This window comes from Lipophrys pholis (genome assembly GCF_963383615.2).
Source record: "Lipophrys pholis genome assembly, chromosome: 1".
Taxonomy (NCBI): domain Eukaryota; kingdom Metazoa; phylum Chordata; class Actinopteri; order Blenniiformes; family Blenniidae; genus Lipophrys; species Lipophrys pholis.
This window is the reverse complement of record NC_137635.1, coordinates 37,261,687-37,288,638: the sequence shown is the minus strand read 5'-3', so window position 1 is coordinate 37,288,638 and position 26,952 is coordinate 37,261,687. Positions and strand designations below refer to the sequence as shown.

The window sequence follows — 26,952 nt, the reverse complement described above, 5'->3', positions numbered from 1 at the left end:
TGGCTGCCAACCTCGCCGAGGTGCTGGAAATAAACACGGAGGCCAAGTTTTACATCAGTTCACACCGCTGTGAAAGAGCACAATGAAGGCAAACGTGACTCACCTGAAGGCCATCTCTAGAAAGGAGTAGCTTTTTGTCTGCATTATGTTTCACCTGCAGATTGTTGCTAAGCAATCAAAGACATTTTCTTTTCTTCTGCGTTCACTCAGCCACCATCTATATGCACTATTTTATCTTGAAACAATGGCTCCATGTGTAGAACGTAGCAACAGCGATGAGCCTTTTAAAAGTTACAGCTCCCTCACTGCAGTGTTTAATGAGATGACACAAGGAGCTTATGTTATAGAAAAATAGGAAGTCAGTGTTTGTTTTTTTATAAGGACAAACAACAATACACAATACAAAGTCCAAAGGAAGTGAGTCCCAAAGCCAGCTTATTCCCACACCAATTAAACAACTGAACAAATAAATGCACTCCAAAGGAGAGAAATAAAAGGTTGAATGTAATAAAAACCTAAACAAATGAGGAAAGTTAATATTGGGCTACAAAGCACTTGCCCAACCATCGTCTCTACACTTTTGTACAACTTAGTGTAAGAGGACTCTGGAACTGATCATAGAGTCATGGGTAGGGGGTATATCACTGGGCAAACACAGAGGAAGACACACATACTCACACTCATGCCGACGGACAATTTAGAATCACCGATATTGCCTCAGATGCATGTTTTTGGACCTTCGGGGGAAAACTAAAGTACCTGTGAGAATCTACAAACTAAACACAGGAAAAGCCCCATAGAATTCAAGAGCAACAGAATGTACTCCATCGTACTGTAGAATACACATACGCTAAAGTGGACTTGAGATGATTAAGGGGTTTCCAACATTTGTGTGTGACTCTATAAACTGCATTTTCTACAAACTAATAGATAAAAGTACTTCCATTAATACTATATTTCTGTATTAAAACACACATGGAAGTCAGTTCAAGTGTCTTGTGTCTCAGCAGCGCCTCAGAAAACGTGTACTCGATGATCCAGCACCCTAAAGACGCAATGAGGCCAGAGAGCGCCGTCCCTGGTGCAAATGGGTCCATGCCTTCACCCCGGCCTATTCAGGGTGTTCCGGTTCACGGTTTGAGAGCTGCCAGCCCACCCTGCCTCATCCAAAGACAGGTACAGTTATTGGGGAAGTAACTTTTGCTTTCTACCATTTGTCAAACACCGATAATGTTGCTGGGTATAAAATGTGTGTTTAACTTCAAAACATTCTGGGTAATTGCAAACACATTATTTCATGTAGATCCTAATGATGGTGCAAGCATGACATATTAAGTCATAATGAGTTTAAGAATAGAATTCAAATCACATAATTGGTGATCTTTTAGGCTTCCTCCTGTCTAAATTCATCAGGACTTTACTTAGTGAGCAACCTGCTCCCAGTTTCTGTTGTCCCTGATGACATGACAGTGTGTAGCTGCATGCTGTGCCCACCACCTGCTATTTTCAGCCTTTTTGTGTGTGTCTGCTTTGTGCTGCTTGTCTAAGGTGTGGAGGACTATATGGCCTATTTTAAATCTGCTCAAAAATGCACACTCACCCCCACTGAAAGCACCAAACGGATTTGGATGACTCTGACTCTCTCGCTCTCTCTCCAAGTAGAGTCCTTGAATCATCACTTAAGGATTTGAGGACATCCCCTGGCAAATGAGGGCTAATTTGATTTTGTTGTAGCTGAATACAGAATTAGGAATCTCATTCTCTGCTCATCATGATTACCTGTGGTCAAAAGAGAGTTAACACTTCATTACATCAGGGACAAAAAGTAAATCAAATAACTCACTTTATTAATTGTGTCTGTGGGATTTGTCTGTAGTCCACAGATCTGGTCAGCATGGTGTACAGCTGTATCGGGGCAGAAATCGAAGACTCGGATGGCAGCAGCACCTGTGACATCAGATCTACTGACCAAGACGCTGACAGATCGATGACCATTTCAGACGCCCCGACAGATACTCGGACGAACGGCCACGTGGTGTCTTCCAAACAGCTGACGGACAGACAGATGGAGAGAATCGTGCCCTTGACTGACTCACGATCTGAGATGGAAGAAGACGTGCAAAGTGGCGGCGGGAATGTGGCCCCCTGTGGCCCGAGACCAGAGCCACCCCCACAGAGCAGCAAGCCCAGTCTGGCTGTTATGAGGCAGAGACACCTGCAGGAAAGTTTAGGTACTGCAACTGGCATGTGTTTAGTGTCAGTGTTTTACTGAAATGATAAAGTAACTTAAAGGATGGATAATAGGATTCAGTTATCATAAACAAATGAACTGAATCTTTCTGGCTTTAAGATCCCACTTGTTGACGCTATTGTTAAAGAGTGACTGCATTTCGGCTGCTCTCTTTCAGTATCGCCACAGTGAATTGTGTTTGATTTTGCACCAGTTGTACATCAGATGCCCTCCTTCACACAACATAAGCAGCTGGGCCCACAGTTCTGCTCAGGGATACACAGAAGTGGCCCTCCAGCCACAGGCAATCATATGGCCGCAAGCTTGCTTCTCGAACCTCTAGTCCGCCACTGCTCCACACATGTTGATTATTATTATGAAGTGTGGTTATAACTGGACTGAGAGAAAATGCTCGGAAGCCATGTACACATTCTTAAAAATCAAACATAAGCCAGTTAAAAACTTTGATCAACATGAGAGATGCTCCATGAACGTGGACAGTGATTTGATTGGCTTTCTCCAGTTGTGTGTTGACAAGAGAAAGAGCCATTGTTAAAAGCTATTGTTAGTTTCAAGTCTAGATTTTTCTTTTTTTTTTTTTTAATGAGCAAAACCTTGTCTTTATTTTATACTACAGCCTGAGTCAAAGGGAATTAAGAGATCAGCCCAGCAGCCAGAGGCTAGAACTGCCTCTGTCATAAAATCAATAGCGAAGTCTCCAGATAGACATTAAAAATGGGGAACAGGTCCAGGAATGCATATTTCTATTCTCTGATTGAGAACCTTCCTGCAAAGTGTAGACGGCCAGGAGGCGTTAATACAGGCTGCAGCTGTTTCTCTTCATTAAATGGACCATCACCAACATGCTGTAAACACAAGCATGTAAACAGGTGGCCTGCACAATATGCTTTTCATTTTTCTCCTCTGGAAAGTTGCAGGGAGCTCCTAACAAACAAATGGAATAGCTATCCAGTTTTTGATTGTGTTATTGTATTGTGTTTTTTTTTTTTTTTTAACTAACAAAAGTTAAAATATAAAGTAAATGACAGTCTGTTTTCATTCCCCGGGCTTATATTTCCAGGTGCACATGAAATATCTACTTATGCTACTTGCCAGCTTTCTTGCTTCGGGGCTTTTGCTTTTAAATTTCAAAGTTTCAATAGATCATTGTTAAGATGTGTCGGCTGTGTATTTCTCTGAGCAGAAGAGGCGGGGAGGCAGGAGAGAGAAGACGAACAAAGCGAAAGAAAGCGTGAAGAAAAGCAGAGAGGGCGGGGCCCGGAGGGACAGCGTCCTCTCATTCCCAATAAGGTGTGTTTACTGTCTTGTAATAAAAGAGAGCAGAAAAGAGAGCGCGTTCAGCGGTAACTTTTTATCTTGCAAAAGTGTCATTCATCCCGTAAAGACACGCTCTGCTCCTCCATCAGCCCGTCCTCGACCTGTCAAGAGACAAGACTTCACCAGAAAGCGCCAAGGTTTCCCCAAAAGAGTCTCCTGCCACTCCAGAAGAACAAGCCAATGAGCCCACCTCTGAAGGCAAGGAGGCCACTGAAAGAGCGAGTCCGTCGACGTGTGCCGAGCCTGGGCTGGAAGCAGCCGAGCCTGTCCTCATTAATCCCGGTACTGTAACATTGTCACAGCCATGAAAGCCAGACATTATGATATAGTAGCGAGGTCAAACCAAATGCTGCATTTACATGGATCCTTATATTCCAATTAAAGTCCATTTAAAGGCCCAAAGAGGGGAAAAAAAAAAAGAAACATGACTTGAGACTTGGGAGAATTAGAATGAACTGTCACTTCTAGCCTTGTTATCAAGAAGTCATTAACAACAAACTGTTACATTCTGGTTTAAATATCACCATTTTATATTGCTTGCAGATGTTTCCTTTTTCTTTATATTTTGTATTTGGTACACAAATTGTGGACCTGCCATCACCGATCTGAGTGTTACACTTTAACGAATCTGTGTTTTAAAGCTATGAATCACCAGTTTATTTGGTTTCTTTTCTATTCTCAAACTGCTGCTGCCCTTTTGAGACACGTGTTTCTGAAATTGCTGCGTTATTGCAAGACTTCAGTTCGTCAGGCACAATCAAACAAAAGAGAATTGGCAGAGAGGGGGCGGCACAATTCATTCTATTGTTCAAATTCTGGTTATTTATGTAACATGTTGGTGCCTATTGTAGTTGTGTCCCACTTTAAATCTCAATAATTAATCATTCTGATTATTATTGTAATGATCATCAAGCTATTTGGGTGCCAGTACAGCGTGTGACCATTCATCACTTCAATCACACAGCTGCTGCAATTAAATGCGTCGGCACACACGGGACAATATTAGATCACATCTATGTAAACAGTTGACCTGAAATCTTCAGAGTGAATTTAGTTTGAACTGCAAACATGCATCCATGTAACAGCTGCTGTGTTGTACTTGGTGTGTTTAACATAAACTAATCAGTTGCACGGGTTGAAATAAGCTACCAAGCATCTGAGAGTCAATCTAAACAAAATGAGATGCAAATGATGAATATGATTATTCCAACACAGATGAGGAAGAGGACCATAATGGGTTTCCAGCCACATCGCATCACACCAGGAAGTCCAACTCGTTCGACATAGGTACTGTGTGTCTGTTTGTTTGTTTGTGTTCACACCCCTGCTGTTGTCTCTGTTTTACGATACAACACAGTATGCATGCCGTTGAACTCCTGTATACATACGCTCATGCTGCTGTTTTTCCTTCATAATTTATAACAATGGCACGATGCCTTTGTTATTTTCTATCCAGTGAATTCAGCACGAGTCTCCTATTTGATGTGCTCCCACACCTGTGCACCTTGTCTTACCTGCTTTACCCCCGTATTCCCTCTTTTGAGTTCCCCACCAACCCCCTCTATTTGTGGATGTGTGTGTCTCTCATGCCATCTCCCCCTCAGGCATGGAACGGGACAACCCCTACGATCTGGAGAGGTCTTCAGATCGCAGATTCCCTTTGAAAAAGCCCTGTTTTCCCCAGTACAGAAACAGATCTCTGGACTATCCTGCTGGGACCAGGTGTATGTACCTCCTCACTTCTGGCAAATATGTGTGGTATGACAGGAAAGTGCAAGGAAACTTGCTTGTAATCTTTTAATTCTTTCTCATCCTATTGCTTCACAAAAATATGAAGAAATCAGTTACAAAATTCTCATTGGTTGTTAAAAACCTTGCAGAAAACTGAGCATACGTACTTTATTACACTGTACAAGGATGAGTCATACCCTACATATTGAACGCATGTTTGATATTTGGTGAAAATCTGAGCCAAGAAAGATCATAAAATACAATTTAAAGAGATAATTTGGCTGTTTTCCAGAAAAGTCTCAGTGCAGCTTACAGATAGATCTGACTGTCTGGATAAGTGTGCCATTAGATGAGAACTTCGCCATTTCTGAAACAAGGCCCTTATATTCATCACGCTTGCTTTAATTGGAGCTGACTTTTTTTTTTTTAGATGTTCTATTCCATTATTGTGATAATTGGCAGCCAGATTTAGCTGATTCATCATCACTTTGTATGTGGAGCAGTTTGGTCCTGGAGATAAAACCCCGGAGCAGTGGATTTCTAGGGCCACTAATGACGTGGCAAGAACCACTGCCAACCACTGTGTTACACCGAACAATATATCAAAAAACCTGCTGCCGGGGACTCAATTACCATCACTGTGAGAATGATAAAAGGGCCTTCATGTCACAAATGGTGGTATAAAAGCAAGTTATATAGAATATATGAGCCCTAAGTGGCCCTCTGTGACCTGTCTAGTTGAATTGAAGTAGATTGAAACTTCAAGCGGAGACTTCATATCGAGGACAATAGGCACTCTGTCGGTCTCCGCTGAAATCTGAGTATCAGAGGACTGCTTGTTTTCGTTTGTGGTGTCAGATCTTCACTTCAGGCTTGTAACGCTGCATTTTCCGTTCCAGTTATTTAGACGTATCGACACAGCTTTTTCACAGCCTTCTGCAACATTTGAAAGCGCAGCTGTGCAGAGCAAGACTTTCAACTTGAAGCAATTCTTATTGGACACGGTGCAGCTTTAAAAATTCCCCTTATCCCTGATCACACGAGCGCATTTTTTTTGTTTCTGTTGGAAGATTTTGTGAAAGAGGACTTTCTTTCTTGTTTTCACACTGTTTGGAATCATCAACAGTTTAACAATTCATAGATTAATTGCATCAATCCTGTCAATTTCGAGGGAGGAGCATAGTCAAGCTACAGGCTCATGCTCTGTTTTATCATGAAACCCTACTAATGACGTGCACACTGACTTGTGAGTGACCCTCAGCTGAGTCTGAGGTCTGATGAAGCCAGAGGCAGGAATAAATTAATATGAATGAGTATTTTTTTCCTTTTAAAAAAATATCTAAATATGTCGTCTTGACGAAGAGAATTGGGAATTAATCACAGTGTCAGGGGCTAAACTTGCAAAATGTGATTTGTGTCAATAGGGGGCAGCATAAACAAGCAGGGGACACCTGAATACTTTTGAAAATACTTTGCACTGAATTAGAGAGGGTTTTAATATTTGCGGTTTAGAACTAGATATTGACATCTTACTGTTTGTAATTTCTGTGTTTTTCTTCTGTCAGTAGGTTTCTGTTTTATTAATGTATTGGTATGACATTTTAGTTTAGGTGAAAATGTCCCGTGTTAAAGCTCTAAATCCTTTACTGCATATTACATTGATCCATCATATAAATTTGGAGTATACAACTGTGCCTTTTTCATATGGACGTATTCATTTTGTTTCTTTAGGTTTTGAAAACCCCCAGCTTGGAAACAGAGACGCTTTATGACGTTACCTGTGGACGAGGAGAAGCGTGCAGGGAAAGAACGACTGGAACGTGGAAGACTGGCGAGAGACAAGCTTTTAAAAACTGTGTGAATTTAGCCGACAACGATTCAGCAGCAGCTCGGTTTTTTTCTTTCAGTCCATGTCGACATTTGTTGCTGAAAATGCATGTACTGTACGCTTTGTTTTTAACTGCTTGCACTTACTATCATTTTTCTCAGGCACAAAGGAAGCTCTACTTTTCATACAAACACACAATAGTCCAGTGTCTCTCCAGTATGCCCATGAGCTGTTTTCTGCAGTAGTGGAAAAAAAAAAAAATCTAATAAGTAAACATGGTCTCCTCCCTGTATTTTACTGACAATCTGTGACTACTAAAAGTGAATTTGTACTGTATTTATTCTAATGGGATGTATAAAGGTAATATAAAAAACTGCACTATCCATTGTGATAACTCCACCAGTTAACGATCATGTTTTATTTGTGATGATATAACATTTGATTACTGTGTTAGTATGCTTTTGGTGTATGTTGATGATTGAGAAATGTGTCGCCATTTAATTAGCATTCCCATCTCTTCAAGAGTATTTAAGTCAATCAGTGGATCATTTTAATCTGATTTTACGGGCCTGAAAATGGATATATTTTCTAAAAATGCTTCTATCAATCCGAATAAATAAAAATTGACTTTACAAAAAGGAAGTGGATTTGAGAATATTTATGATGCCTGGCATTGTCTATTTGTTTTCATTCTAACAGGATCTGAAAGGATGTCCACCCATGCTATGTATGTATTTACCTCCATTTTCGACGTGCTGAGTCGAACCAACCCTTATTCAGCTTTACATCAGTAGGGTGATTTCTTTATTTTTTTATTCTGTAGAATGAATGGCAAGCCAAACAAATGTCTATTTAAAACAGGAAATTATTGCAGAGCCCCTTGTCTGGCTTCATCGTTATTTTAATGTTCTTTAGGTGTGTAGCCTAAATACAGCTCATAAAGCATTTTAAAGTCACTGATCCGGACTACCGTATTTCTTGGTTAGGAGCAGAGTTTTTGTGCAATGTGAGGTTGCCATCCAGCCAGTTTAACTTATAAGATTCATGGAGTCTTTCTCCCTTTGTGTTTGTGTGTATCTCTTGTGGAAAAATCTCATTGAAAGCCATCGCTAAATTGACGTAGCGTCTTTAAAACTCCCACATAGTGTACACACTGATAAGAAATCGTAACCAAAAAACGACACTAGGAGAAAAAGTTAAAACTAGAATTCTTTTCAAAATGGACACATTTTAATTCATGAATTGATCTTAAATTGTCTAGACCGTTTTGAATTATAGATGTGAAGTAATCTCTGTGATGGATAACAAATATGAATTTTGTAATGCGATAACGCTGAAGAGGTGTATTGTCATTACTTTTGTCACACAAGAGAACAATTGTAGAGCTGCTGTGTCTGTCCCAGTATTTGAGTCGCCAGTTTGTATTTGCATTGTTCAAATCTGCTGCTCTGTTGCTATTTCACCAAACAATGGGGGAATTAGAAGCACCTCTTTAATCCTGAACAAGCTCAGTCCTCCTGAGAGATTTGATTATCTTGGTTTCATAAAGTTGTCTGCTGCTGTCTGCTTGTTTGTAGTTCCTATCACCTGTTCAGCTGCTGCTTTATTCGTGTAGAAATGCATTTTTTGTCAAGAAGTGACTGCATCAGATAACGTGATTTTGGCCAACTTTTGTAAGTAAATTGGATATAATACCACCCCAGCTCAACTAAAATGTCATGTTAGAGCTAATGTATTTGTAGTATAACGTAATACACTGCTTTAAAATGAAGGCATTGTTATCAATCTTGACATAGATGGTGAGCATTTTTTTTCTTTCAGTAATGTAATAGTTTTGAACGAGTGTTTCTTTCCTCTTTTAGCAGCAGATGGCAGCAGAGACTGATCCCTCCTCTGCTCAGTCTAGACTGAGATGTTCCTGCCTGGTCGAGATGCACTGTGATTACCATAATCATGGGTGTTCACTACTGTCACAGTTGAAGGCACTCTGTGCATGTTTATACAGGTTGTTATGCTCATTTCCGTGGCTAAGGTCTTCTGAAGGACTGGAGGAGCCTTTGCCAGTAAGCAAAATCAGCATGACATTGTCAGTAGAACAACGCTTCTTATGAAGTCCTTCCAGCTCTGACATGAAAATGGAAGATCAGGTCTCACTGGTCAAGCTAATCCAGGTGGCATAAGATGGTCCGTCAGCATTTTCCAGACAATGATGAGCCTGTTTGTCTTGTGACAATGATAGGCTTTTAATTCCCTCCCGGCCGTCACCTGATCTTCCTCCCTGCCAGGACAGATCACAGACAGGGTATTGCATTTACAATCACACGGTCACTGGATAAGCTCTAATTCTCTCCACACACCATATGCTCAGCTAAATGTTTTATCACAGTTAATGTAAACCTATATCATCCACACACTGTGTGTGTGTGTGTGTGTGTGTATGTGTGTGTGTATGTGTGTGTGTGTGTCTCTCTCTCTCCTGATGGGGGATATTCCAGCTCACTCATCATGATGTGTATCAGGTGGTGTGAGGTGTACACACATTTATCTGCATGATTGTAACCTTGCTCATTCATCTGTGTCTGCAGTGTTTGTGGAGAGGTGTGTGCTCCATGTGTGGAGCACCAGCAGATGGGTCAGCAGCAAGCCGTTTCACTCACTGCGACAACAGTGGAAGACTGGTAATGAGTTTATACAAGCCACTGTGCCTCCCCACGCGCCTACTGAGCAGCACAGGAAAAGGTAACAGCCTAACAAATCGAGTATCTCCTTGTATGCATGATGTCAAGAAAGGATCTGGAGTGTTGGCTGACTAGGGGTTTTTTTTTTTTTTTTTTTAAACATAATCCCACAAAAGAGAGAACCACAGTGGTTTCGGAAGAGTATCTCTGCCCATATGTTGCATTTGGAGTTTTATAATAAACACCTTAGGTAAAAATTGTCCTCTTACAAACACCTGAGCACCAGTTTATTCGCATGTAAGCAAAACATGTTTCACTTTAATTTAATTTCACTTCATTATTCTGATCAGTCCAATAACTAAAAGTTCAAATAATCTCAAGAATAGCTCCATCTCAATTGTGTAAATCAGTATGCATATACTGACAGGCATGCACACAGAGCAGAATATAATGACGTTAATTGGTTTGACCTGAAAACGAGCCACATGCGGGTGCTAATTGTTGAGTGTTGTGCAATGTGGTGTACAAAAGCATGACTGCATTCTTCTGTATCTCAGGGCCAATGTATGCAACAAAATGCTGAATATGCTCTGCGGTGGTTTATACGATCTTCAATGGTGGCTTGAGGGCAACAGATCAATACAGTTATCTGCACGGTCAAAACCATCATTAGTCAGAGGTGAAGATGTGGACTCGACAAGAAACGGAAGGTAGGTAAACAAACAATTTTAGATAAACAATCACATCCATCCGTCTTCCACACCGCTTTATCCAACTTGAGGTTGCGGGGAAAGAACCAATCCCAGCGAACTACGAGCAAAAGGCAGGATACAGCCATGATACAGTATGTCCCAAATCCATCACAGAGGCAGTCACACACACACACACACTGGCAGGAAATTTAGAGTGACCACCTCACATGCTTGAGTGTCAAACATGACATAGGAGAAAACCCACATACACATGGAGAGAACATTCAGACTCCACACGAAGGAGCGGCAGGTGTTTCAACCTATTACTTTGTCACTGTGAGGCGAGAGTACTAATCACTGAGTGGCCCTCAATGATGTACCATTAAGGGTGAAAATTCTAACCAAATGCTTAAGTTCCTTTTTTCAACCTCTTTCAGGTTTTGTGAAAATGTAGAACATTTGAACATTTAAAACTGAAACAGCAAGAGTAAATTGGGCTGTACCTAACTCTGGAACATTTGGAGTGACTGCTCCAATGTATTATATAATGTATAAATGCAACCCATAAAATATTCATTTTTTTGGCGTAGCAGCTTTGCTTTTTAATATTCTTGCAGCTTTCAAAAGCAAAAATGCTGAAGTTGAACAGAATAGTCAGCAGATTGATTAAGAACTGGGAAAATAGAAAGACGTGACATACACCAATCAGCAAATCATCAGAGAGACACTGTCAGGCGTACATGATGAAAAATAAGAAAATCGCATTGAGAATGAACTGATGCAGTTAAAGCAAGCCAAACTTTCAACCCGACTTTACGATTAATCTTCTCTTAGGAAACCGCAAGCGTGAACTAGTAACCCCATAAACTTTATTGTGCCCGTTTCCCTGCCATATCTCAAGTCAACACCTTTTATATATCTTTCAAAAAAATGACGTAACAGAGTGCCACACTTGACAGACTCCTCTCGCTCCATCCTGAATTCTTCACGACTCAGACATCTCCCACCGACGCAGCTGTCGCAGTGTTTTTCCTCTCAGGTTCATAAAAGGCTTCTATTCACGTTGCCTCCATCTTTACAATCTGAGGAGGCGCGTTTGACAGTCTCCACGCTGCCCTCGGTGGAAGAAGTCATTCATCCTCCCTTTATCCTTCTTTGTGTCTGCATCTGCTTGCTCCTGATGCTCTCTCACCCTGTTCCTCCTTTTTTTGCTGACTCCATACCCATTTGTTTTCCCTCAAAACAACCGAGTTTCATAAAACCTACTGCTGGCAATTAGTGGAGATTAAAGCTGTGTGTGCCTGTCGAGGTGTGCTTGCCCTTCCGTGGGTGTTTCAACGATGTTTGCGTGCTCCTCTGTTTGTGTGGAAGAGCACGTCTATATGAAGCAGGAAAAGAAAGCGATGGTGAGGTCAATGTTAAAGGAGATAAGGCAGCATTCGATGTTGTGGGAGTGAGCTATTTTGCAGACGGCGACTAGCAGGAGGGAGAGAGGCCGGCTGAGGTAACCAAACCACAGGGGGGAGGGTTCGTTTCCACACCGAAGGCTCTGAAATTGTATCTTGAAGATGCGTAACATAACAGCTCAATACACCACATTCATTATTTTTATCCATTGTTGCCAGAACTGTTGCTGCTCTCCCAGTTTAGTCAACACATCATTTAAATTCGAATTGCCATCTATCAGCAGGTATCTGATGAAGAGATGTATTGTCTCTCGGGGAAGGAACCTGTTAAGATGTGGAGCTCAAGATTAAACTCCATTCGCAAGTAAGAACAAAGAACTGATATTGGATAGTGTGGTTGTATTAATGGTGATGAAAACTTCAGAGGCTAAAATGCAAAGATAACAATCTGAATATCCGCCCGACCAAAGCACCATAAGTCGTAGAGGCGGAAGGTAAGACTCTGTTCTTTCAGCAATGTCATGTCATTCCCAGGCCAATTGGGACATACAGTCTCCACATGTTGTGATGGTCTGAACCTCTCATTATTACTTGGCCGTGCCTGGTAAAATATCTACTCTAAGGCACTTTGAGAGTGGTTTTACTGGCTTTATTGTCAGTGAGCTTTCCTCAGTTCCTGCGACTGACTGACTGACTGACTGACTGACTGAGCAAAGCAGGCTGCCTTGCAAAAGAAATATCTTGTCGTCACTCGTTCAGCTTCGGCGGGAGTTTATGACCATACTGGTAGGGATGGGAGACTGATGGTAAACAGCACTTTGATTTACTTTTCAGAAAACCATTTTATCTCTTCAGTAACCACATTACTCGTGCCGTTTCTCCCGGCCTGTTGTTACAACTTCAAGGCTGCAGACCCGAATGCACAAAACATTGTCCGTTAAAAACAGAAAGGTGTACGAGTCGGGAGCAGATAAGCAAAAAAAACCACAAGAAAGACCACACACAAAAAGAAAGAAACAATAACTGTGCATTAACACTTTCTAAATGGCAAAAACATTTTCACTGAGACAAAACTGACCAGAGCGAAGAGTATGAACATCAGGGAACCCATACATTTTAGACAAGCGACCCACAAGTGCACAGTGGATCAAGAGCGAGCTTACGTGCACCTTCCATTCAATTCCATTCTTTTGCTTTATATGTGCATTTTCTTTTTCCATTTAAAAAAAAAAACAATAAAGTCAGGTTTGAAGGCACTTACCGTCTTTATTGCTTTCTGGTCCCGCGTGTGTGCTAAACACCCTCCATTTAATGGCTCCCAAGTGGCAACATCTACAAAACACGACGTCACCCTCCTGCTTTGCTCACACATTGCCATCCTGACCTCAGCTGTGCCTCGATACTCTTTTCCTGATGAGTGTGAATTTAGCCAAGAGAACAACTGGGTACTTTCTAGCTTTGGTTTGAACTGGCCTGCACTGATTCGCTGCCTCGAGTGAGAGAAATCACTAACTTGATGCAAGTTGGGGCTCAGTTGTTCAAAGGTGCTGAATTGTGTTGATGTCTGGGTTTTTGTAAGGAATGTTTATCTCGCTAAAACACAAATCTCTTGCAATTATGAGGCAAAGTCCAATTATTAAGGTAGCTTCAGACCAAAAATACACTAAGGTAATTGGAGTCATCAAGTCCACAAAGGTTCTATTGAATTTGATCTTCATCTCACTGATATAGGTCATGGTTCACTGGGTGTAGCTTTGCTTATTATCCTGACACTTTGTGAACAAAAATGAGAGTAGGAGTCTACCAGGAATTGGGCAAGCTTATGTTTTTATTTGTGGATTTGTGTTTGTGGTATTCGGTATTAAGTGGACCTAAATCTCTTTACTCAGTCGCGTCACAGGGACTTGACATTGCTCTGGGAACAAAACCCAAGTCCAATTAAAAAAAATTCTCATATCGTTTGAGGTGAAGATGTGTTTTTCAAGCCCGGCTGAAGTTACCGTTCCATTCGGGTCAGGGTGAAGTAGTACTTATTGTTGAAGTGTAAGTGGGTTTGAAGGAAATGAGCGTGACTCCATGCAAGGTCTTAGGAAAGTAATGAATTCACATGTTTGTGTATGTAGCCTTCTTGCTCTTTCTTTGTGTGGCTCAAAAGCCGGGAGCACTTTATACTTGTGCTTCCCTACAATTTAGCCAAACAAGGATTTACTTACTTGAAGATTCAGATATATTTCAGGTCTGACATTACAATTCGTTTCAGGTTTAGGTAAGTTGACTTACCCCACAAACTATATGTGGAAGACCCCGACCTCATCAATCCATATTTTACATTACCTAACGCCTGGTACTGATTGTTGATATTTTCACCCTGCACATTACTGATGTCCACAGGTGGTGGTGGCATTCCTCAGCTGAACCTTATTGTGGTCCCCGTCATTTCGGGTGGCCCACACTACACTATTCATTGATAGTGCTGTTCTGCTCGTCTGTCTTTTCTAGGTGTTGTTCATGCAAGCTGATTTGTCCCATCTTTCCTGAGAACGCTTTCACACCTTGTTTGTCACTGATGATGATTAATTGTGCTGAAATCCAATTTTGAGATGAGATGTGAAACTGATGTCTCAGGGGAAAAAACAAAAACAAGTGATAAGTTAAAAAACAAGTTTAAGAGGGATATAGGTTATGGAATGATACTGTGCGTGCATGTTTGAGCAGATCACATTATGAGAAGTCAAGAGGAGGAGTTCATGCAGGAAAGCGCAGGTGTGTGTCCTCTTTCTCTCTCTCATCTTTTTACAGCTTATCGGTGCATGGCGAGCAGAGGGCTTTTTCCCAGGGAGCAGGTCACCGTTCACAGTAAGTGAGGCACATACATTTAATATCCTCTTTGTATTTCCCTCTGGCTCTGCCCTGCATTTCACAAACTCAGGCGGTTTCTTGTAAGTTCTATCACACCTGGGCTTTTCGGTCAGCAAACTCAAAGTCTTCTGTTGTGGCCAACTTGGGGTTTGACTTTATTGTGTTGTTATGAGTATTTTTAATAATTGACCCAAATTCTCTGGTGACCCACGACTTAATAGATTGTGTGAGAGAGTCTTCCAGCTTGCTACACTCCCCAATTTGTCCTCCATCAGTGTAGCAGAGTTGTATTAAAATGCACTTTGTGACGTTGGACTAAATCTACATAGAGTTGCTGAAATTAGATTTTTCAGTTTTATTGACTGACTGACATTTTCACACAAAAAATGTGGCGATAAACCCGAGTCATGAATTAGTTCAGCTATACATTTGTACTAAAATATTTCAGTACAGTGTCTTCAAATTACTGTCTGCCCCATTTTAATGGAATGTTGTTCCTCATCAGCTTTACTGTATTTTCCACCAATACTTCAGAGGCTATTTTGTGGGTTCCTCTTTTACTACAGAACAGCTGCAACACTTTGATATAAACTCCAAATGGCTTCTGATGGTGGCTGGAATTCCTGGTTTCCAAACCTGTGAGATGTAGCTGATTGCATCATTTAACTGCAAATGGAAAGACAATCTATAAAAACTCAGGAAAAACGGTGACATATTTGATTAAATGCACTGAGATTGTAAAGTATTTTCTTTTTTTATCATCTTTGTTTTTTTTATTAGAACAATGACAAAAACCTTTACACTTTTGATTTTCAAGGCGGATCCACCCACCAACATTGGCTCACCCACATTTTTCTTCTTTTTTGTGACAAAATGTTATTCCACACTGATGTGGTTGTTTGTCCTGCTTTATTAGTGCTTACTGATGATAATTCTTTGTATAATATTTGTCCCCATTGCTGGACTAAAATATTCTTGACTGTTGTTTGACCTGTCTGCCTCGTTTTTTGTGCTCCCTCTATGAGGGGGAAAATGAGAATCGAGATATACTACAGGGTGAGTTGTGCCCTTTCAAATAGACCGGAAATGGTATAAATAAAGAATATTTCCATGTTGAAACTTAATGCCTATTTAATGAAATTGTATTTTTAATGAGAATGCATTTTGCATGTAAAATGCGAATTCCGTTAGCCATGCTTTCAGAGCAGTCGTCTATCACCTCTTCTCTTGGTGAACAACACACAACCGTCCACATGTTGCAAAGAACAGCATCTTTTCTCTCTTGTATGTGTTCCCTCTGTCACCGTTTCATGGTCCAGTGGTTTTCATCCAAAGCAGCAATTTGTTGGATCCGACAACACCGGTTAGTCCTTCACTCATTCTGAGCATCAATTAGTCTTCTGCTCCTGTGGCAATAACCCAAATGTTCCTTTATAACAGCTTTCTTCATGTTGATTCTTTCATAACTTCACATTTCTGCATTTTCCTGCCTCAAACACTCATCTACTTGCTATTCATGCTCTGCCTGATATGTCACATCACTTGACAGGTGTCACTTTAATGAGATTACGTCAGCTGTCTGTGGAATTGATCAGTGTACAAAGATCTACTCACTGGGTGAAGAGGAAAAATGGTGACACAGGAAATGGCTTCAAGCCGTTCACAACCTCTGAATGCGTTCAGCTTAAGGTCAATGTGTCAAAAGTTAAACACAATGGCTTCACCTTCATGTCTTTGTTTTCCCTATCTCTTCTATTTTCTCCCGTGTCTCCCTTCATCTGTCATGTTTCCTTTTTTATCCCCAATTTCAGTGTTTGTGCCTTCACACCACATTCACTTGCCGCTGCAAAATAAAATCAGTGTCAAGGAAGCTATAAATAATGTGTGAGGCAAAATTTAGTAAGGCTAGAAGCAGGCTGCTAATTTGTTTTTCCCCTTCGAATAAACATTTCTTCCCGTCACTTGTAATCAGGGCCTAAAAAGTTAGTCGACAGTTTTCCTTTGTTGAAAAACACCAAATAAGCTGTTTCATTGACCTTTTTCTTTTCGCATTACACCCACTGCAGACAGAGGAGTTTGGACAGGGATGTTACTCTTGAGTGAGATGCTGCATGAGAACGGCAGATGGACGAGGGAATGAACAAATGGTTGATCACTTGTGCATCCATCTGTCCTCTATACACAATACTGTGGACACAGATTTTTGATAAAGTGGGTGTAATGGAGCGTCCCACTGCCATGCTGACCTTTTCAAGTGACATTGATAATCCCACAATTATTAGTTAAAGAGTAGAACTCTAAAAATGCTGAGAAAATGACCCTACCTTTTTTAAAAATGACATGAAAATGCTACAATGAATAATGGTATTATTCTCTAAAAGCACAACCAGCAGAAAATTATCCTGTGAGCAAAATGGTGCTACAGACAAAATTATTGTAATCCTAAAACTAATGTTGAGGTCGAGAGTTGTAATTCTTAAAATCCTTTAAATTATTTTATTTCTCCATTAAATCAAAGCTGAGATTCATCATGTGTCTTTTGAGCCATTGGTACCAACCTTCCCCGTGTACTATTTACCATCATCACTCTGTCTCACAATATTTAAATACTAAAATGCTAAATAGATCAAAGCAGCATTATGAGGGTGATTATTAAAAACTTTTACTTTCAGTATAACACAGAGACATTATTAACTTGTTTGCGTTCTTGATTTCTTGTAAAATCTTGTCTTTAGTAAGATGAGTGCCATGTCATGACCATCAACTTGAATTTAATTAAAATGAGCAAATAAGCATTCCAGATAAATCTCATCCCCAGTTTTCTCATCTCAGGTAGGAAAGACTTGAAGTGAGAACTCAACAGCATCTGGACAAATTTTGCATGGAGTATCTTGAGTTGAATGAAAACCTAAAACACTAACTGGTTTAATGGGTTTGTGGTTTTAGGTATAACAGTAATCACATTTGTTATTTCTTTACATTCAGCATACAACTCCGCAAACAAATACCACTTTAAAGCCTTTGAAAGGTCGCCTGGTATAAAATCAGTATACTGTCAATGTATGTGGTGTTGAGCTGTTTGTTTCAGTGTCAGAAAACCATCCTAGAGAAACAACTTGGATATTAGACATTTACAATACTTTCTTTTTCTTTCAGTTGAGTGCATCATGACTGATTCAAAAACACCACTATATACCAGAGTGTGTTAATGTGAATGTAAATCAGTGTTCAGTCATACGCAGGTGTAAACACCTGTGAGTTTTTTTTATTTTATTTTATTTTATTTTTTGATACGCTGAAACAAGGAAATCACGACAAAGTGAAAATGTCCTTATCCATGCAGCACACGACAATGAACAGATTAATCTCTGCAATAGCTTTGAGCTGACAAACAAAGCGATACCTCCCAAGAGTCTTTTGTTGTTCCGGCAGATTTCGTTGCCACAGTTGGTTCTTTGATTAACTTGAAAAGAAAAGTTGATTGGAGCAGAAAACAATAGATAATTTGTCACTTCCATCAAAAGTTAAATGCACCTCTGAAATCGTGTTTGCTCTCACTATGATAAAACACAGCCGCCATTGAGGGAGCCTAGCTCATATGATGATATAGGTGGTTTGACAGAATGCATTAAAGTAATAGGAAAACTGCTTCGATATACATTTTTGTAGACGGCTCCTCGTAGTTTAATCGGACTTCGAAGTGTCGCTTTATTGTCACCATGCTGTGAAGGGTAACCTGACTCATTTGTGAAGCCATTATTAACACTAATTTGACTGAAATATTCCTGTTTGTGCAGTTAGAGAAGAATTATAAAGGCAAATGCTGAACACTCTGCTCAAATACTCGTGTAAAATCAGTTTTTCAAAACATGTCCCACACAACCGTTTGTACAGCCAAGTGGATTTCTTTCTAACAGGAAGTGAGTGGCTTGTTTACCTGTGGGGCTGAGTGGTTTGTTTATTTGAGGGACTTTGCCGTGGTCAACCGCCTGCTCTTTAACAAAGACTGCGCCTTTCTCTTCCTTTCACACAACTAGTTTGTTTGTTGTTTATCCCTCTGGGAACAAACAGGCTGCCTTCCCCTGTCTGCGTGACGCGTCCTCCTGTGCCCGCCGTGGTGACTTGTCTTGTTTGTGTCGTGATGCACTCGACTCACTGATGTCACTCTGAGTATTTGTCCCTCAAGTCTCCTGAGAGATGGACGGTTTCGTCTGAATCATCAGGACTGTCAGTCACGGAAACAGACCTGGTGAGCTCTGAATTGCAAGTGTTTTTAGGAGCTACTAGAAGCATGAATAATACATGGGAGGAAATTAATTATGAAAGACTGTATTTTAAAAAAAAATTTAAATCATCATTGCTCAGCATGTCTATGAATTCCAGATTGTGTCATTCCTACACAAAAGTTCCTTCCACCCCTCCCTGTGCAGTCCCTCATTCATAATTTAAGATGTTTCTCATGTATATGCTGTGCTGTCAGATTTGCTCCAGACATGCCCGCCATCGTCAACCTTCTCTTCAACGTCGTCTCCACCAACACCACCATCTCCTTCAGTCTGGTGCTGCCAATGGTCAGCTTGCTGTCTCTTTTCGCCGGGGTCGGCGGTCACCTCCTGCTGTGGCTGGTGCTGGTGAAGAACCCCCGCAGTCGCTCCAAGCCCAGCTCTATTCTGCTCCTCAACCTCAGCCTGGCAGACCTGTGTGTCCTGCTCACCCTGCCCTGCGTGCTCCTCAGTGCCAGTTTCCAAAACTGGCAGCTGGGAGGCGGGACATGTGTACTCCTGGGATTCGTGACTTCAGTCACAGTGGGCGTAGAGATCTTTAGCCTCTCGGCATTGTCGGTGCTGAGGTATCGTATTGTTGCACCGAGGACAAGACCACCTGCGACTGTGCTGCAAGTGTGAGTATCGTTTGTTACTCGCACTTGCAGGAGCTTTTCTTCCAAAGTTCTTTCTTATTGAATTTTACAATCATTTAAATTCATCAAGCACAAGAACACGTATCTCTTACTTACCTCATTAAAGCTGGGTAATTCCACAAAACTCAAATTAGACAATTATAATGTAGATAAAATTAGAGCATAAATGTTTTATATTTGTATTATTTGAAAATGCAAAAGCAATCCAGGAAATGAATCTAGAGAGGGAAAACATGTACACGTGCACATATTTAATGTCCGTGGTTCATTGATGTAGTCAATGTACATAATAGAGTAAATTATGTAAAAAAAAAAAAAGAGTTTAAAAAAACACAATAGGCACTTGTGGTAAAATTGAAATTAAAAACAGTCTGTTCCGAAATGTCAAATATCCTGGAGCATCTTTGTGATTGAAGTTTGTTTATTTGTTTATTCATTGCTTTAGTTGTGTATATTGTTTGTCAAAGAATGTCCGAAAGTTTTTTTCCGGACTTTTGATTCAGAGGACTGCTCCTGCTGTCCAACTTTAAAATTGTAACAGGAAATGTCTGGCACACGTGGACGATGAGTGAACATTAACCAACTTCATTAAACATTTATGTAGTCAAAACTGATATTGTCCTTGTGAAATAGATTAATTCCAGTGTTTAATTATTGGCTGGATACTTACAGTATCTTCATGTTCCTAAAAACTCTTTTTCATTTCACTATTCTGTTGTAACACACTTAACTGCTTTGTCCAGCTGTAAACCTTCAGTTCAAACAAAATTCAGCTGAGTAATCGTCACTTGATAAGTTTTGTTTCGTGTCTTTTTTCTGATGTACTACAAATTTGGACACATGATCGAATGCAGAATTACTAAATACCTTCTAATCAGTAATATGCAATAAGCATATGTCTGTGTTGGTAATTAATCTCATTGAATTTATAATAGCTATAACTGCACAATGTTGAATATCTTGGTAATGGAAGTCGACCTTATGCTTCAACTCAGTCAGCGCAATTATGAATGATACTTCTACGTGTTGAATGTTTTGTGTCTCTCATTCTTCCGTAGAGTTTGTACTGTGGGAGCCATCTGGCTGGTCTCGGTGACGATGGCGTTACCAAAGGTCACCTACATCAACTTCGACGGCGGCTGCACGTGGTCAGTCAGTCGAGACGAGTGGCTGTCTTTCCTTGTTCCGGCCTTCCTGGTTTATTATGTGGCACCTCTTCTCTGCATCGCGATCAACTGTGGCCTGATCATCGCTCACTTGCACCGCTGCAGAGGCACGCTGGCTGCTGACCGACGCAACAAGAAAGCCACGGCACTGCTCATCGCTTCAACCGTGGTTTTCGCAGTAAGCTGGCTGCCCTACTATGCGCTTGAGTTTGTTAACGTCATGTCCCCTCATGTTAGCTCAGCAGCTTCTCCCATTAGCAGACCCAGCCTATTGCCTACTTCCCCGCCATCGTTCTTCTCCATTTCGCCTCTTCCAAGCGAGGAAACGCGGACACGGGTGTCCCTGTTTTGGGAAGTGGCATCTCTTACTGCCATTTTGTTGGTTTGCCTGGCACCCTGTTGGAACCCGCCACTGTACTTCCTGCTGTCACGCCCGGCTGTACGCCAGCTCCGAGCTCTTCTGCCCCCTTTCTTTCAAGATCAACTTGGGAAAAAACCTCTGCAGCGCTGGCGTATCGCCCCGGCTCCTCCCGGGAGCCTGTCAATCCCTCAGCCTCCTGCACTCTCACTTACTCACCAGTCTCTGACACACGGACTGACTCAATAGAGTTAACACAGCTGTGCTCACTCCTAGACCCCCTTGAGAAATCGTCCCATTTGCCATCCCAACAATTACAAAAGCTATGATTACCATTATGCTATGCACATGGTATCAGGTTTGCTAAATTCCTTTGTTGTCATAACTACATCCCGCTTGCTTTCGTACCACATAGAGTGTGAAGCTGAAGACAGATGACAACGTGTCATAAACAGAATGCATTACGTGCCATAAAACCACGGTCGAAACTCCCCATCACAATGCCAGAGTCACCAAGCAAGTCCTTGTTCTGGTCGCGGAGGAAGCTGCATATCTGAACAGATTTTCAAGGATTCACCAACCAGACAAAGCAGTTTGTCTTTTTTTCAAAGCACACATTTTCATTCTACAAATCTAGGTCACTGAACTTTAGATGATATATTTAGGACTCCCGTGTGGGACCTGAACCTCAAATCTTAACAGCCCTTGTTCCGAGGGTTGAAGGACATCTGCTAATCCCACTCTCACTGACATAATCCACCCAAGCACATGTAAGTTGAACTCCCCACAGTTTTTGAAAATAAAAGAGTGTCTAATAATCACGGCATATACAGTATATATGTGCACACATAAAAAGAGCTTTGCTTTGTTCACATGGCCTCTGCAGAATGTCATTATATTGCATCTAGTAGATTACAGCGAGCAATACAACCTTGTAACCCCATTACCAAGCCATCCGACAGAGCAGAAACTCAGGGGAGGCAGTGTGCTGTGCCTGCCCCCTCAGAAGCTCAGTGAAAAGCTTGCAAACAGCATTGTCTCAATTCACTGTCATCCCAATAACCTCATGAAAAGAGACCTCTTGACTTATGATAAGCATTAACAAAAGCAGACTTGTTTTGCCCTGAACTTGAACACAGGGAATCTCCTATTAAATAGGGATTTGACACAAAGGATCACATGATGACTGCTTGTGAAAATGACTTTGTAACAAGTGGAGCCCATCTGCATCTGGAGTGGTTTTATTATCACAATGTAAAGGGTATGCCATGTACTCGCAGTGGCCAGGGGCTTTTTTTGACAAATTGGCAAAGGGCAAGTAATTGGTTTTTTTTTGTTGTTTTTTTGCTGGGTTGCTTTCTTCAGCCTGTTAATTTTTTTTGTGAAATTTGTAAAGCTGTGGAGTACATTTATTTTGAAACTGGAAATGCTCAAGCTGCCCTGAATGTTTTATGAGTTGTTTTACAGTCAAACAGTTTAAATGTTTCAACCTCAAACAAAACTGATATTTAATGGCATACATCCACATGTTTGTGTATTCTCATTTATATTGTTGCACAGATTTAGATGAAATAGACTCTCATAGCTGTCTCTTCAAGCTTCTCTCTCCTCACTTTCACATACAGACTGTAAAGGACATGATACCGTTGGCTCTGTGCTAAAGTAACAACTACTTCCGTTAACTCACAAATAAAGGTGTTATCGTTTTAGGCCCCGTTTACATGACAACGTTCTCTGTGAAAAAGCATCGTTTTTTTCATTTTCCATTTCACAGAAATGTTGTGTAACACCAGAAACACTGAAACCAATGCAGTTTTCATGTATGGCCGCTAGTGGGTGCTGTTTGTTTTTTGAATGAACCACACACGTACATGTAGACAACACTATGCTACAAATATTGACAATGACAAGAACACTCTTATGGACAGATGATGAAGTTAGATTATTATTACGGTCACTCTCAGCTATAAAACTACCAAGTCCCAGGAGAATATGGGCTGGGATTCGAGTCATGACACTCTGGAGACCACCGTTGTTGTTGTTGTCCATCTACTCACGCATGTGCAGAAGAACTATTTACTATTGCGGTGGTGTGCATGCACAGTAGCAGCGTTTTCAAAAAGTTGCACCTTCCCCCATTTCCACAAAGACTGAGTGTTTTTGAAAAGTTCCATTTGGGAGCTAGTTTCAGAAAAGTTGCTTAAACGGACAATTAAAACACAATAAAGTTTTTACTTTTCCCTTCAATACTTTTGGCACATAAAGTGTAAGATCAACGACGGTTGAAACCTCAGTATGTCTGAAGCGTCTCCTGTATTTTTTAATATTGTTGCATGACAAAATTTCAGAGAGATTTTGTCAGATTTGCAAGAGGTGATACATGTGGCACTGGAATAAAATAGAGTTTTACTATTTCATCAACTAGGATAAGTAACGTCACCTTCATTGCACCTTTCCTGAAAGTGAATTTAATTGAGCTGGGAAAAGAAGAACCGAAAAGAATATTGTCTGTCTGTCCACGCTTTTTAGTTTCAACATCAACTACAGATTTGGCTTGAACCTACAGATGAATGTTTGAGTGTTGTTAATTGTCCTTTTGAAATTTAAATAGATTTTTGTGGCTCCACAAATTTACATTTCATTGATAAAAAAAAAAAAAGCAAAAATAGCAAGAGAAAATGATTACATTGGGTTGTTTTTCTTAACACTGTAGGATTGGGTTTTCTGGGTTTTTTTTTTTTAATGGAGCCATGCCAACCATCTTTACCTTATGGAAAACCATAAACTGCATCTTTATTTTGCAAAAACAGATAAATAACTGAACTGTTTGGCCCATTTGGTCAAGAGGATTCTAATGTTTGTTGAAGTTGAATGCTGTGGCGAACTCATTAAAACACAGATTAAAGTTTAAGTAAAAAATATTATCCAAAACGGGAGTGACTGTGTGATTGAACCACCAATTATTTGACATCAATAAAATCAGTTGTCATCTGGTTTAGTGAACTTCTTCCGGCAAGACGTTTTTTTCTTTTGTTGGATGGGTAAGCGTGATTCGATTCCAGCCGTCTCATCATCCGACTGTGTGACATGATGAGCGCCGGTAGAAACATCTGACCTTGGAGGTGTCGTCTTATTGGCAGCCGTAAATCTTGCCTCGGTTACCTCTTGACCTTCCGACAGGACGCCTCCCAGACGGGTGCACATTCAGACGACACACCGAAGTGTTTCCATTAGTGGGGAGCAGGCGGTTTGTCGTCGATACAGTCTTGGGGGGGTAATGAGAGCACTTATCTGTCATCTGTCTGCGCCGCGATCCTTTCATGCAGTGCAAGAAGCTAGTGAGCTCTGATGTCCTGATGAGACTTAATTAAGTCTGCAGATTAGTGAAAGCCTCAAATATAAGTCATGCTCGGCAGGCCCATAGAGAGGATCCTTCCCATTTCCATTCAGAGTGTTTACTGAAGCCCCAGACGTGTCTCGAGGCCCACTGTATCACTGAAAATACCAAGAGCTCAAACAGTGACGCTAAAAAGGTTGAGAAGATTAATGCCCAAGGGATTCTGGAAACAGTTGTTCTAATAGAAAAGCCTTCTCAATTGCCTCGATTGGGATTTTGGAGAGGTATCGATTCTGTATGTAAGTAGAAAAACCGCACACTTCCCACTTAATGGTCTTAAAAGGGTGTGAAGTCATTCAGTGTCACTAAACACTATTTAAATCCCAGAAGGGAGAGTGTGTTTAAAAGAGAAGAGCCATAGTACCAGACTGATTCAGAAATTCATCCTCCACTAGCCCAGTGTGGTCACACAGCTGATTAATGGAGTTTAAGATGTCGCCACTTTGAATCATTTAAGAAGAAAAAATACTTTAGTACAGATTAAAAAATAAATCAACTTTTAGGGTTAAATCTTAGCAATGATAATTTACTGGACTGGCAAAAATAACCTTTTCTACTTCAATGACATGATGCGAAAGGTTTTTACATTTTGATTAAAAATAAAAACATGCAGAAATCGAGATAAGACAAAATGTTAATTCTGATGTGGTATACTTTCTTTCTTCTGTGGCACTTCAGATTGAACATTTAAGACCTTTTCGAGTCATTTGAGGACAGAAATGTCTCAAAAAGATCATTTTAATTAATCCCATGACCACTGTCGAGTTTTTTTGGGGAATCTCTAAGTTTGTCATTTTTGCCACCACGCAAATATAAAATGACTGTGGGACTTTACCACTAAAATTATTACAAAATCGGTATCATTAAATATATATTTTTCATACTTCCCCTATTCTTTGAACTGCAATCAGCATTCAGATTCCAATTAAAATTATAAAATTCAATTATATTTCAAACATGTTACTGATGTGTTACCATCATATCATAAAAATGTTTTTTAACAAGTGAATTTATTCAATAATTGGATTGACTTTCTTTTCCAGTAGCTACTCCAGCAAAGACTTTCCTTGGAAGGCTGAGAAGAGGGACACCCCGATAGTTGGCACAGTGTCTCCAGTATCTCTCTTTTTTTTTTTTTAAATAGGGACCACCACCCTTGTCTGCCTGTCCAAAGTACTGAATCCAAGCTCCATGTGGTAATGTGGAGTTATGTTTACCAAGACAGGATATTCAAGTTCACAATATATTCACAATATCCAAGACCTGAAGCGCCTCTGGAGGATGCGTCACATCCACTCCTGGCATTTAACATGGAGGTTTGTGTCTACCCTGGTGACCTCTGCTAGGGAAATGGATGAGGACGTCCCTCCTGTTGGGGACGCTTGTTACCCTGGGTTGATGAGATTGTCAAAGTGCCCTCCCCACCTCTGGATAACATCCCCACGGAGGTCAAGTGATGCCCCCTATTGCTGAACATAGCTTGACCAATAATACACCTCTGACTCTTCCTCAGCTGCCCAATGGTTTCACCAGAACTTTTTTGAGCCCGACCAAAAACCACCTCTACCTGGCCTCCAAGGATTATTTTTAATTCTATGACCACCATCGCCGTGCTGATACCTGTCTGTTAAGTCAACGGTCCTCGGCACCAACCAGGCAGCAAAGGCGGTTTTTCCCCGCAGCTTGACATCCCTCTGAACTAGTGTCCACCACCGTGTGCTTGCATTGCCACCATGACAGGCACCAACAAGCCTCTGGAGGCTTGTTCGGGCATGGATCCACTTGGAGCCATGAGAACAGACATGAGAAAAATTGTCACAGAAGAGGGAGTTGAATTCTATCCTGGTTCCTAACAGGGTCTTTTGCTAGCTTTTACCAGAAGTGCTTCCACTGCCTTTGCTATCATCTGATGAATATCTGTATGATTTAATGTAATATTGAGTTCTTTCTGATCTGCCGGAAGTGCCCTGCTTGTTTTCTCCAAGCTGCTTCTAGAACAGACATATGCAGAAATTGTTCTGCTTACTATTTTGTGGTGATGGTGAGTCAACCACCACAGATTTGACATAGCTTTGTTACCTTTTTGTCCTCAGCAATGAAAACTCATAAAAGCTCATCACCATTAATATAAGCCATTTGAAAGAATGTGGGTTTAATGTTCTGCATGTTTTTGTCTAAAATGTGTTTAAATTCTGAACCCAAACTATCAAAAGCCAAACATAGAATTCATCCAAGTTATGAATGTAAAGTGTTTATTTGATTGATTGTTTGAGTTGGGGCACTGCATGGCAGAATTCATATTTGATTTATGGATTTAAGAATGTCAATTTTCATCCCGGTACATACTGAAA

The 26,952-nt window shown here is 40.7% G+C and overlaps 2 protein-coding genes across 2 annotated transcripts in view; both read left to right on the top strand.

Annotated features, from left to right (window-relative positions):
* carmil3 (capping protein regulator and myosin 1 linker 3) overlaps positions 1-7,760 on the top strand; it is an 88,612-nt gene extending 80,852 nt beyond the window's left edge. The window contains exons 34-39 of the mRNA XM_080471670.1: positions 1,008-1,176; positions 1,877-2,231; positions 3,435-3,541; positions 3,658-3,850; positions 4,784-4,855; positions 7,031-7,760. Coding sequence (XP_080327796.1) covers positions 1,008-1,176; positions 1,877-2,231; positions 3,435-3,541; positions 3,658-3,850; positions 4,784-4,855; positions 7,031-7,071 — 937 coding nt within the window. The 3' untranslated portion in view covers positions 7,072-7,760. The remainder of the gene's footprint in view (positions 1-1,007; positions 1,177-1,876; positions 2,232-3,434; positions 3,542-3,657; positions 3,851-4,783; positions 4,856-7,030) is intronic.
* An 11,495-nt stretch (positions 7,761-19,255) lies between these two features.
* LOC308110848 (somatostatin receptor type 5) lies at positions 19,256-21,453 on the top strand (the record flags this gene model as incomplete). The annotated part of the gene is made up of 2 exons (XM_080465458.1): positions 19,256-19,662; positions 20,739-21,453. The coding sequence occupies 2 exons, from the start codon at positions 19,256-19,258 to the stop codon at positions 21,451-21,453; spliced, it is 1,122 nt and encodes a 373-aa protein (XP_080321584.1).
* Between the last annotated feature and the right edge of the window lie 5,499 nt (positions 21,454-26,952).